At 35.2% G+C, this 12,870-nt stretch overlaps 1 protein-coding gene and 3 non-coding genes across 4 annotated transcripts; 1 reads left to right on the top strand and 3 right to left on the bottom strand.

Annotated features, from left to right (window-relative positions):
* Positions 1-98: 98 nt before the first annotated feature.
* On the bottom strand, positions 99-11,180 carry LOC133321804 (peroxisomal acyl-coenzyme A oxidase 3). Its single transcript, XM_061530877.1, has 6 exons — positions 11,036-11,180; positions 2,805-3,433; positions 2,456-2,738; positions 1,924-2,389; positions 288-730; positions 99-209 (listed from the first exon to the last, which is right to left on the bottom strand). The coding sequence occupies exons 1-6, from the start codon at positions 11,075-11,077 to the stop codon at positions 99-101; spliced, it is 1,974 nt and encodes a 657-aa protein (XP_061386861.1). The 5' UTR covers positions 11,078-11,180.
* On the bottom strand, positions 4,230-4,426 carry LOC133321813 (U2 spliceosomal RNA). The gene has a single exon (XR_009754021.1). It is a non-coding gene; the product is annotated as a U2 spliceosomal RNA (small nuclear RNA).
* On the bottom strand, positions 6,213-6,333 carry LOC133321814 (U5 spliceosomal RNA). The gene has a single exon (XR_009754022.1). It is a non-coding gene; the product is annotated as a U5 spliceosomal RNA (small nuclear RNA).
* Positions 8,405-8,526, top strand: LOC133321815 (U5 spliceosomal RNA). Its single transcript, XR_009754023.1, has one exon. It is a non-coding gene; the product is annotated as a U5 spliceosomal RNA (small nuclear RNA).
* Positions 11,181-12,870: the final 1,690 nt, after the last annotated feature.

Raw genomic sequence — 12,870 nt, forward strand, 5'->3', positions numbered from 1 at the left:
TTATATTACATACACACAAAAAATATTGAAAATTTTTTTTTCTAAAATTTAATTTTTTGTATCTCCCTCACAGCCTTCTGGTACTGGGACCCGCCGCCTTACATTTTGGGCTTGGGCAAATAGTCCTTATAGGTGACTTCACGCCACCACTCAGGGCGTTCAAAGACACCGGGTGTGGAGAAAATGGCACGCTGCAAATGTTTGTAGACCTACAAAGCAAAAATCGAAAAGAAATTCAAAGTAAATTGAAATAAAAAGAAAAAATTCAAATCCGAATTTAAACTTACATTGCCATCACTCATACCCAATGGCGAGTTCAAAATAAAATCTGGTGGTGAAATAGCATCGACCAGTGTAATAGCTTCATTCTTAATCACCGGCAATAAATTCAAAATAGCCTCTTGATAGAATTCCAATTGTCCGTTTTGACGGAAATAACCACCTTGATAGAATATGGCTGCATTTTTCGTCACAATATGGCAACCATACATAGAGAGCAATTTCAGTAGAACCTGTTTCTCATTACTTTCGGGTAAATTCACAACGAAATTATGGAAAACTGCATAGATCGTACGTTGAGCATAGACAATCGACAGTGTCTGGGCATTGAACACTTGCATATTGTTGCGCGTCTCAAAGGCATTCAGACCTTGAGATTTCAAGGATTCAACACGTTTGACGGTCTGATCCAATTGATAGGCCACCAACCAGTTCAGGGCCTTCAGGAGATCTAGAAGAGAGGAGATTAAAAAAAAAAAAAATTGTGAAATTTTAAAAATGAGGTCTCCAAAAAATTTAAAAATATTTTTTGAGACTTAAAAATAGGCGTGGAAATTTTAAAAATAATTTTGGAAAATTCCTGACAGGCGTGGAATTTTTAAAAATAATAGTGGAGTCTTCCTGGAATTTTTTAAAATAATTTTGTTTAAAAAATTATTTTGGAGACTTTCTGACAGGCGTAATTTTAGGAGACTTCTTGACAGATTGGCAACCTTTAAAAATAATGTTGGAGACTTCCGGTAATTTTTAAAAATCAATTTTTGAAGAATTTCTGAGTGACGTGGAATTCTTTAAAAGAATTTTGGAGACTTTCAGAGTGACGTGGAATTATTTAAAACACTTTTGGAGACTTGCTGACAGGCGTGGATCTTATAAAAATAATTTTGGAGACTTGCTGACAGGCGTGGATCTTATAAAAATAATTTTGGAGACTTCCTGACAGGCGTGGATCTTATAAAAATAATTTTGGAGACTTCCTGACAGGCTTGGATCTTATAAAAATAATTTTGGAGACTTCCTGAAATAATTTTGGAGACTTGCTGACAGGCGTGGATCTTATAAAAATAATTTTGGAGACTTCCTGAAATAATTTTGGAGATTTGCTGTAACGTGGAAAATCCACGCCATTTTGGAAACTTAAAAAATATATTAAAAAAAATCCACGCCATTTTGGAGACTTGAAAAAAAATATTTAAAAGAAAAATCCAAGCCATTTTGGAGACTTAAAAAATATATTTAAAAGAAAAGTCCAAGCCATTTTGAAGACTTGAAAAATATTTTTAAAATGATCCACGCCATTTTGGAGACTTGAAAAAATATTTTTAAAATGATCCACGCCATTTTGGAGACTTGAAAAAATATTTTAAAAAAATTCACGCCTATTGGAGACTTTTAAAAAAATCCACGCCTATTGGAGACTTTTAAAAAATCCAGGCCTATTGGAGACATTTAAAAAAATCCACGCCTATTGGAGACATGTAAAAAATCCACACCTATTAGAGACATTTAAGGTCTCCAAAAAATATTTCAAAAGTCCATCTATCTGGAGGTCCATAAAATTATTTTGCACTCCTACAATTTTTTGATAACCTCAAATTTTGAGGTCAGCTCCATATATTTTTTTCTTTCCCCCCTCATACTTACTGTGTGGACAGGCAACTTCCTTGGCATTCTTCTCCTCGGCCTTGTGTTTCAATATTTGATCCATATCCTTAAGGAATGTGACGGTATTCATGGGTGAGGCCTCAGCAAAATTGGCATTGGACCGTTTCAGACCGACCAACCAATTTGAAGCTTGCTGGATCAGGGTATTATTTTCACCCTCATATGTACAGTTGGCATCATTGTCATTACGCAAGTCACCCAAACCCGAAGCCTTCAAATAACCATGACCACCACAGGCCTCACGACATTCCTGAATACCATCACGGGCCGACCAGGTGCAGATGGGTTTACAGGCCGACGAAGCAGCATGCATTTCCATACCCACCGCTGAGGTATCTTCACCCATAAATGAACGCATTGTCATATCGACATTTTGATGACCCAACCACAGGCTGAACACGTTCAGAGCATAGGCGGTGGCCAAATGGGGGAACAGGCGGTATTGCTGGAGGGGAGGAAAAAATAGATTTAATTATTTTGTTGTTGTTGAAGTCTATTCATACCGACTTACCTGTGATTGATATTCCAAAACCGGCCACTCCTCAGAGGTCTCATCGGGACCGAACTGTTTGCGGGCCGCCGAATATCTGGTGGCAATGGTAATAGCCTTACCCAAGGCCACATTGGCCAAATTGCAAATGTTTACACGTCCCGCCGACAAGGCTCCCAAGGAGGCACCCAAACGTTTGCGGCTATCCTTAATGGGGCTGCTGTAATTGCCCTGCTCATCAATGTCACCGGTCTTAGACAAAAGGTTATCCTTAGGGATGCGATAATTGTTGAACATGAGAAAGCTATGGCGAAGAGAAGAAGGAAAATATTTTAGAAGGTGTCCTGAAGTGTAACAGAGATCCACTTACCCATTATCAATACCATTCAGGCCGATCTTTTCACCCAAATCTCCCACCGTCACCCCGGGGAAGGCCATCAGGGTTCTCTCATCACGAATGGGCACCAGGAAGGCACTCAAACCCACATATGTATCATCCGGCACATAAAGCTGAGCATACACCACAGCATGGGTACAGGTCTTACCCAAATTTCCGACCCAACATTTCGCCGCCTCGAAGTCCGGTGTGTGAATAATAAATTCCTTGGTCTTCTTATCGTAGGTGGCCCGAGTACGCATACCACGAGCATTGGTACCATGGGAAATTTCTGTCAGGGCAAATGCACCGACAATTTCACCATTTTGTATCTTGCTGGCATATGAACCCAAACGTTCGGTACCCAAGGTCAGAATGGTACTGGGGAACATACCATTCGAAAGGGAATATTTGACAGAGAAACTGAATTCATAGCTGAACATAGCCTGGGCAGCAGCCAAAGAGAGGTGGGGATTTGAGATATATTCCGCCAAGCCATAGAAGTTTTTGTTGTACAACAGATGGCAACGCTTATTGGCCAATTGACGTTGTCGCTCCAGCGAGGGGGTTTCCGGTTCTCTTTGGAAGTCTTCATGCTTTTCCATATATTGCCAAATGCGGTGCTGGAAAGGGGGGAAGAGAGAGAGAGAGGGGGAAATGAGAATCAAGAATTTTTTTAAATAAATTTTTGAAAATTAAAAAAAAAAAATATTCAAATTATATGAAAAAAAATTTTCAAATTTTTTTGGAAAAAAAATTCATATTTTTTTTTTTGAAAAATAATTTAAATTTTGTTTTAAAAAAATTAAAATTTCATTTTTTTGCAGAAAATATTTTTAATTTTTTTTTAAAAAATTTTAAAATTTTTTTATTCAAAATAAAATTTTCAAATTTTTTTTTAAAATAAAATATCCAATTTCCAAATTTTTTTTGAAAAACAAAATTTGAAAATTTTTTTGAAAAATAAAATTTCCAATTTTTTTTTTGAAAAATAAAATTTCCAATTTTTTTTGAAAAATAAAATTTCCAAATTTTTTTGAAAAATAAAATTTCCAAATTTTTTCGAAAAATAAAATTTCCAAATTTTTTCGAAAAATAAAATTTCCAAATTTTTTTGAAAAAAAAAATTTTCAAATTTTTTTGAAAATAAAATTTTCAAATTTTTTAGAAAAATAAAATTCAAATTTTTTTTGAAAAATAAAATTTCCAAATTTTTTTGAAAAATAAAATTTTCAAATTCTTTTGAAAAATAAATTTCCAAATTTTTTCGAATAATAAAATTTCAAAATTTTTTTGAAAAATAAAATTTTCAAATCTTTTTTAAAAACAAAATCTTCAAATCTTTTGAAAAATAAAATTTCCAAATTTTTTTGAAAAATAAAATTTTAAGTCTCTCTAACATATTCCGAAATTTATTAGTTTATGTGGGCCGAAATCCCGGCGGTACTGCAATACCGGGCCAACCCGCGACAGGAGTGGAGCAAGCCCCTAAACATCCCGTCTATTTCCAAAAATCAGTTTAACATTTGTTGTCCTCCGATGGAGGATCTATCAGATGTTAAGCTGATAAGAACAGATACTACACTTTGATCTTAGCCATAAGGCCGAGAAGCGATAACTTCGAACGGCCAGAAGTGAATGTTATGTGTATCGGCGCCCATGAAGTGAATGAGAATTATAGGAGGTTAGCAGCGTGAACTGCAATGGAAATACACACTGAAAACGAACACAGCAATGAGTCGTGAGAGTCCCGCCATGTGTGTTGCTAAAGCAACAGCAGATGTAAATCCGACATTCAGTCAGCCATTCAATGGTGGTGGTGTGTCGTCATCATAGCGAACAATGGATGGTTGTTTTTGTTGCATGGCCAGTGCGCAGGTACTGGCTGAGTGTGTGTGTCCGGTTGTTCTGGTGGTGCGGCATTATGATGACGATGTACATCTTCGGACTTTGGTACAACGAGTACTATTTTATTCTGGGTACTTAGAATATTTTTAGGTTCTATTAAAGGCGTGAATTTTTAAATAATATTTTCTAGGGTTTACAAGAGGCGTCGATTTTTTAGAGAATATATTTCCGATACCTACAAGACTCGTGGATATTTTTCCGAAGACTACATGAGGCGTGGATTTTTTAAAGAATATTTTTCCGAAGACTACAAGAGGCGTGGATTTTTTAAAGAATATTTTAACGAAGACTACAAGAGGCGTGGATTTTTTAAAGAATATTTTTCCGAAGACTACAAGAGGCGTGGATTTTTTAAAGAATATTTTAACGAAGACTACAAGAGGCGTGGATTTTTTAAAGAATATTTTTCCGAAAGCTGCAAGAGGCGTGGATTTTTTAAAGAATATTTTTCCGAAGTCTACAAAATCCATTCCTGCGCACTTCGATAATCATTTCAGTTTAGCCTGGCTATATGCTAAATTTATAAGGGGGGTTGTATATATTTTTTATTGGAGGTAATAGGTCGATCGTTCTGATAGCAAATGAAAACAAAGCATATGTGACAAAACGCGATTTGTTTTAATTGATTATAAAGTCCACTGAATTACGTACAAGTACTGAGAGGTACTCAGCCAGTCTGTCAGCCAGCCTGGTAACTACATCGATACATAGCTACCCTGCAGACGATAAGAAAATATTGCACCAAATTGATGCCGGAGTTATGTACGTGTACGTATCTGATGCTGCTACCACTCTAGTGGAGTTGAAAGTCCATATGCCGGCCAATTTATCTGAGACTTTTAGGAAATAGTATACCAGAGGTGATTAGGTGCGAACAGTGAAAATAATTTTGAAAATGTCCCTGGAACCCAATATAAATTATTATTATTTTTGTATCGATATATAATTTAAGCTTTTTATGGCCCATGATAATTTTCTTTTTTCAAATCATACTAGAGTTGAATCGTTGCGGAACAAACAAGTTCAAAGAAGCTATACCCCAAAAAGGAATGATTGGTACTAGGTCAGATTCTTGCGTTCATCGAACTCCTTTTGATCCAATCGTTCCGTCAATTGACCGAATAAACTGGCGAGTACCAATGAACGATAGAACTAAAAGAATGACCACTTAGATCCTTTGCGGAACAAACTGAAACATATTTAACCTCCTTCGGGAAGAAGGTTGTGTGCCTAACACTAAATCTTACTTCCATTACAGGTTAAACGAGTTAAACCTCTTAGCTTATTTCCGCAAACAAACATGCATTTATTCAGCATCTACTTTACCTATAATAATGAGTGTCTCAGCTAAAAGCCGTAGTCGGCGCATCGGCCACATCGAACTCACATTTAATTATGTCCCGAGAAAATAGAATAATTAAAAAAGGACGATGAAAAATCTTTTAAAAATTAAATTCAAAATATCTCGGATGTATAAATTGATGGGGGCCCAAACACGAAGTTAAGGCCCCACTGCAAAAAAGTATATTTTAGACTCATTAGAGTGCTCCTCTCCACGGAAATCTTTAGTAAAAGGCGAAAGATTTATTCGACAACTGAAGAGAAGCCAGAGTGATGTCTGCAGCCTCTGGCAGAAGTATTTATTAAAATATTTGAGAAGGTTAATGAGAATTGCCGCGACAGGGAAGATAAGTGACAAAACAATGGAAGCGGAATTTGAGAAGAAATTGTGAGTTAATCCGCTATTTGATTAAGAATAGGTTAACATCTTAAAGGAGGGATGATATCAATTCAGGTAGCCGAATTCATTCAATTTATTGAATGTGGTGCTCGTGTGTGAGGGAATTCGTTTACATCAGGGATGGAAAAATCATCATTCAGGCCTCTAAGAGACCCTAAAAATATTCTTTCAAAAATCTAGGCCCCTTAGAGACCCTAAAAAGATTCTTTAAAATAATGCCCGCCATTGTGAGACTTAAAAAAATAAAGGCCTCTTAGAGTCCATCAAAAATATTCTTTTAAAAATATTAGCCTCTTAGAGATCCAAAAAATATTCTTTTAAAAATCTTAGAAATCCTAGAAAATATTCTTTAAACAATTTAGGCCTCTTAAAAATACACGTCTCTTGTAGAGCCTAGAATTTATTCTTTAAAAAATTTAGGCCACTTAAAAATCCACGCCTCTTGTACAGCCTAGAATTTATTCTTGAAAAAAGTAGGCCTCTTAAAAATCCACGCCTCTTGTAAAGCCTAGAAAATATTCTTTAAAAAATTAGGCCTCTTAAAAATCGACGCCTCTTGTAGAGCCTAGAAAATATTCGTTAAAAAAAAATAGGCCTCTTAAAAATCCACGCCTCTTGTAGAGCCTAGAAAATATTCTTTAAAAAATTTAGGACTCTTAAAAATCTACGCCTTTTGTAGAGCCTAGAAAATATTCTTTAAAAAATTAAGGCCTCTTAAAAATCGACGCCTCTTGTAGAGCCTAGAAAATATTCTTTAAAAAAAATAGGCCTCTTAAAAATCCACGACTCTCTTATAGGGCCTAGGAAATAATCTTTCTAAAATTTTGGCCTCTTAAAACTCCACGCCTTATTGTAGTCCCTAAAAAATATTCTATATAAAATCCACGCCTTATTGTAGTCCCTAAAAAATATTCTATATAAAATCCACGCCTTATTGTAGTCCCTAAAAAATATTCTATATAAAATCCACGCCTTATTGTAGTCCCTAAAAATATTCTATATAAAATCCACGCCTTATTGTAGTCCCTAAAAAATATTCTATATAAAATCCACGCCTTATTGTAGTCCCTAAAAAATATTCTATATAAAATCCACGCCTTATTGTAGTCCCTAAAAAATATTCTATATAAAATCCACGCCTTATTGTAGTCCCTAAAAAATATTCTATATAAAATCCACGCCTTATTGTAGTCCCTAAAAAATATTCTATATAAAATCCACGCCTTATTGTAGACCATAAAAACATTTTTTAAAAAATCCACGCCCTATTGTAGACCGTAAAAATATTCTTTAAAAAATCCACGCCTTATTGTAGAGCCTAAAAAATATTCTTTAAAAATCTACGCCTCTTGTAATGCCTAGAAAATATTCTTTAAAAAATCCACGCCTTATTGTAGACCCTAAAAAATATCCTTTAAAAAATCCACGCCTTATTGTAGACCCTAAAAAATAGTCTATAAAAAATCCACGCCTTATTGTAGACCCTAAAAAATAGTCTATAAAAAATCCAGGCCTTATTGTAGATCCTAAAAAATATTCTTTAAAAAATCCACGCTTCTTGTAGAGCCTAAAATATTTTTTTCTTTTAAAATCCCCTCCTCATACAGTCTCATCACTGTTATAACCTAAAAAAGTTCTTCATTAGATTTTTTCCAACCTTGATGTGAGCTAACCCTCCTCACAACACACAGTTTTGAATGCAAACGACTCGAACAATTTAATGAAGCGAGTGTGTGTCTGCCCAACCGCTTCGGCTACCTGAATGCATATCATCCCTTATTGAACCCCTTTCCGTTTTCTTATGACTTCAGCAAAGTGCGGATTAACACTCTATTTCTTCTTGTATTCCACATTCATTGTCTTGGCACTTATCTTCCCTATCGAGACAATTCTCATTAACCTTCGCAAAGAGTTTTATAAATACTTCGATGTGAGGATGCAAACGTCACTCTGGCTTCTCTTCAGTTGTCGAATAAATCTTTCGCCTTTTACTAAAGATTTCCGTGGAGAGGAGCACTCTAATGAGTCTAAAATAGAATTTTTTCGCAGTGGGGCCTTAACTTTGTGTTTGGGCCCCCATCAAATTATATATCGAGATTTTTCTGAATTATTGGTTTGTTAAGTTTTTCATCGTCCTTTTTTAATTATTCTATTTTTTGGGGCATTTAGCTGAGACACTCATTGTTAAGGGTAAAGTAAACGCTGAATATAAATGCATGTTTAGTTGCGGAAATAAGTTAGAGAACTGTTCGGGTTTCAATCTGTAATAGAATTAAATTTTTGACTCAAATTTTAGAGTCAGGCAACCTTGTTCCTCAAGCGGTAAAATTTTGACTCATGTTTTAGAGTCAGGCAACCTTGTTCCTGAAGCGCTTTCATATGTATCAGCTTGCTCGGCGAAATGACCCAAGTTATTCTTTTAGTTCCATCGTCCATTGATACATGCTAGTTTATTCGGTGAATTATCGGGACGATGGGATCAAAAGGAGTTAGATGAACGAAAGAATCATACCTAGTACCAATCATTCCTTTTTGGGGTATAGTTTCGTTCAACTTGTTCGCTCCGCAACGACTCAACTCTAGTATGATTTGAAAAAAGAAAATGGTCATAGGCCATAAATGAGGCCAATTTGTATATCGAAATAAAAATAATAATTTATATTGGGCAGAGCATTTTCAAAATTATTATTTTCACCTGTTCGTCTCTAATCACCTCTGGGGTCTACTATTTCCTAAAAGTCTCAGATAAATTGTCTGGCATATGGACTTTCAACTCCCCTGGAGTAGAAGCAGCAGCAGTTACGTGCACGTACTTAACTTCGGTATTAATTTGTTGCAATATTTTCTTATCATCTGCAGGGCAGCTATGTATGTAGTTACCCGGCAGTCTGGCTGACGGACTGAGTACATCTCAGTACTTGTACGTAATTCACTGGACTTTGCAATCAATTAAAACAAATCGCGTTTTGTCACATATGCTTTGTTTTCATTTGCTATCAGAACCAACGACCTATTACCTCCAATAAAAAATATATACAGCACCCGTTATAAATTTAGCACATAGCCAGGCTAATCTGAAATGATTACACATCGAAGTTCGCAGGTATGGATTTTGAAAATATAATGTCTTAAAAAAAGAAACAAATGACTAAATGACTGATAAGCAATAATCGACAGGCCCCGATTCAAATCTCTGATATTGGTAGAAAATAAATTTCTTTAAAAAATCCTGGTCTCTTGGAGACCTAAAAAAAATATTCCTTGACGTATTTGCATTTAAAGTTATAAACCCAATAAAAAATATAATGTCTTCGTTAAAATATTCTTTAAAAAATCCACGCCTCTTGTAGTCTTCGTTAAAATATTCTTTAAAAAATCCACGCCTCTTGTAGTCTTCATTAAAATATTCTTTAAAAAATCCACGCCTCTTGTAGTCTTCGTTAAAATATTCTTTAAAAAATCCACGCCTCTTGTAGTCTTCGTTAAAATATTCTTTAAAAAATCCACGCCTCTTGTAGTCTTCGTTAAAATATTCTTTAAAAAATCCACGCCTCTTGTAGTCTTCGTTAAAATATTCTTTAAAAAATCCACGCCTCTTGTAGTCTTCGTTAAAATATTCTTTAAAAAATCCACGCCTCTTGTAGTCTTCGTTAAAATATTCTTATCCACGCCTTTCTTTAAAAAATCCACGCCTCTTGTAGTCTTCGTTAAAATATTCTTTAAAAAATCCACGCCTCTTGTAGTCTTCGTTAAAATATTCTTTAAAAAATCCACGCCTCTTGTAGTCTTCGTTAAAATATTCTTTAAAAAATCCACGCCTCTTGTAGTCTTCGTTAAAATATTCTTTAAAAAATCCACGCCTCTTGTAGTCTTCGTTAAAATATTCTTTAAAAAATCCACGCCTCTTGTAGAGCCTAGAAAAAATATTCTTTAAAAAATCCACGCCTCTTGTAGAGCCTAGAAAAAATATTCTTTAAAAAATCCACGCCTCTTGTAGAGCCTAGAAAAAATATTCTTTAAAAAATCCACGCCTCTTGTAGAGCCTAGAAAAAATATTCTTTAAAAAATCCACGCCTCTTGTAGAGCCTAGAAAAAAATTTTTTTTAAAAAAATCCACGCCTCTTGTAGTCTTCGTCAAAATATTCTTTAAAAAACCACGCCGCTTGTAGAGCCTAGAAAAAAAATCGGAAAAATATTCCATATTTTCTACCCTTCTCACACCTCCCCTCGTATCTGCTAACTAACCTCTAACCAATTCAATTGATTAGAATATTCATATTAAGAAATAAGTATGAAAACATGTAAAGGCGAATCGAATTGAACTCATATACAATGGTTTTGAAATATGCAAAACATATCTAATCTAAACACTATAGTCAAGTACATGCCACACACCATAGGCCCAAATCGAAGCTATACAGAACAAAAATAAATAAATAAAGGCCAACAATCGCACATGATGGTGTGCGTAATATATCAACAGCACCACAGGCCACCACTATATTTGGACTTTGGCCATATGCAATGAATCGTTCGGAAATTTAGAAAAAAAAAATAAAAATATTTTCAGACTCACCTTTAGCCGAATATGATCTTCACCCTCCAGCAGAACATTCATACGTTTGTGACAGAACGAACTCTTTTCACGATACGCCGTCAATGGTCCAGATTTGAAATCGGGAAAGATCTTCTTATCATTTAGAATATTTGTGGGTTCAACCTGCTGCTGTGCCACCTGGGAGCCATCACTGGAAAAGGCATTTTGTAACCAAATTGTTAGTAATTTATTTTTTGAAATGTCCATGATGATATTTTTTTTAATTCAATTTTTTGGATTTTGAAATTTTTTTTTTTTTCGATTGCACAACAATTTTTTTTCGTAAAACTCTGGATATATGTAACTTAAGCTAAGTTCGGAACAGTTGCGAAGCTTTGATTAGTAATGAATGAAAAACTCACAAGCAATGAACTTTGAAGGGGGCTATCAGCTGTTCGGTGATTTTATAAAAAAAAATACACAATAAACAACAACAGACTGGTTTCGGAACAAAGTACCGGAATAAAGTCGACTGCAGCATTTGCTACATTTTAAAATATTTTTTGGAGACTTCAATAGAGGCGAGGATTTTTATACCCTACATAACTATGTTGTCAGGGTATTAAGGCTTTGTGCAGTCCCAAGAGTTTGTAACGCCGCGACATATTGGTCCTTGACCCACCTTTAAGTATACCGATCGTCATATCTCGACTAGCTGAGTTCATCTAGGCATGTGTATCCGTCCGTACATTATAATTTGTTCAGATTTACATATGGCTCCCATATATATTTTCGTCCGATTTTACATAAATGGTGCACCAAAGACCCTATATATTCTTCGATTTGCAAGAAATTTGGCACATCGTAATGAATTAGGTCTAGAATGATGTGTGCTAAGTTTCATAAAAATCGGTTCAGATTTAGATATAGCTCCCATATATATTTTCGACCGATATAAGGTAAATGGTGCACCGAAGTCTCTAAATATATTTCGATTTGCACGAAATTTGGCACAGCATACTGAATTGAGTCCAGAATGATGTGTGCTAAGTTTCCTGAAAATCGGTTCAGATTTAGATATAGGTCCCACATATATTTTCCTCCGATATAAGGTAAATGGTGCACCAAAGTCCCTATATATATCTTTCGATTTGCACGAAATTTGGCACAGCGTACTGAATTGAGCCTAGAATGATGTGTGCTAAGTTTCCTGAAAATCGGGTCAAATTTAGATATAGCTCCCACAAAATTTTCCTCCGATTTAGGGTAAATGGTGCACCGAAGTCTCTAAATATATTTCGATTTGTACGAAATTTGGCACAGCGCACTGAATTAAGCCTGGAGTTATGTGTGCTAAGTTTCGTTAAAATCGGTTCAGATTTAGATATAGCTCTCATATATATTTTCGTCCGATATAAGGTAAATGGTGCACCGAAGTTCCTAAATATCTTTCGATTTAGACGAAATTTGGCACAGCGTACTGAATTGAGTCTAGAATGATGTGTGCTAAGTTTCGTAAAAATCGGTTCAGATTTAGATATAGCTCTCATATATATTTTCGTCCGATATAAGGTAAAAGGTGCACCGAAGTTCCTAAATATCTTTCGATTTACACGAAATTTGGCACAGCGTACTGAATTGAGTCTAGAATGATGTGTGTTAAGTTTCATGAAAATCGGTTCAGATTTAGATATAGCCCATGTATATATTTTCCTCCGATTTAAGGCAAATGGTGCACCGAGGTTCCTAAATATCTTTCGATTTGCACGAAATTTGGCACAGCGTACTGAATTGAGTCTAGAATGAGGTGTGCTAAGTTTCGTGAGAATCGGTTCAGATTTAGATATAGCTCCCATATATATTATCGTCCGATT

Source organism: Musca vetustissima, unplaced genomic scaffold (assembly GCF_032173495.1).
Source record: "Musca vetustissima isolate MV318-11 ecotype Yass unplaced genomic scaffold, APGP_CSIRO_Mvet_v1 utg2708, whole genome shotgun sequence".
Lineage (NCBI taxonomy): Eukaryota > Metazoa > Arthropoda > Insecta > Diptera > Muscidae > Musca > Musca vetustissima.

Bases quoted from the DNA above. Each gene is read 5' to 3' on its own strand.
- LOC133321804 (XM_061530877.1), bottom strand. From the start codon at position 11,077: ATGAATGTTCTGCTGGAGGGTGAAGATCATATTCGGCTAAAG. The intron at 3,434-11,035 runs GTGAGTCTGAAA...CCCCCTTTCCAG, and splicing joins AAGATCATATTCGGCTAAAG to CACCGCATTTGGCAATATAT. The intron at 731-1,923 runs GTAAGTATGAGG...CCTCTCTTCTAG, and splicing joins GGAAGTTGCCTGTCCACACA to ATCTCCTGAAGGCCCTGAAC.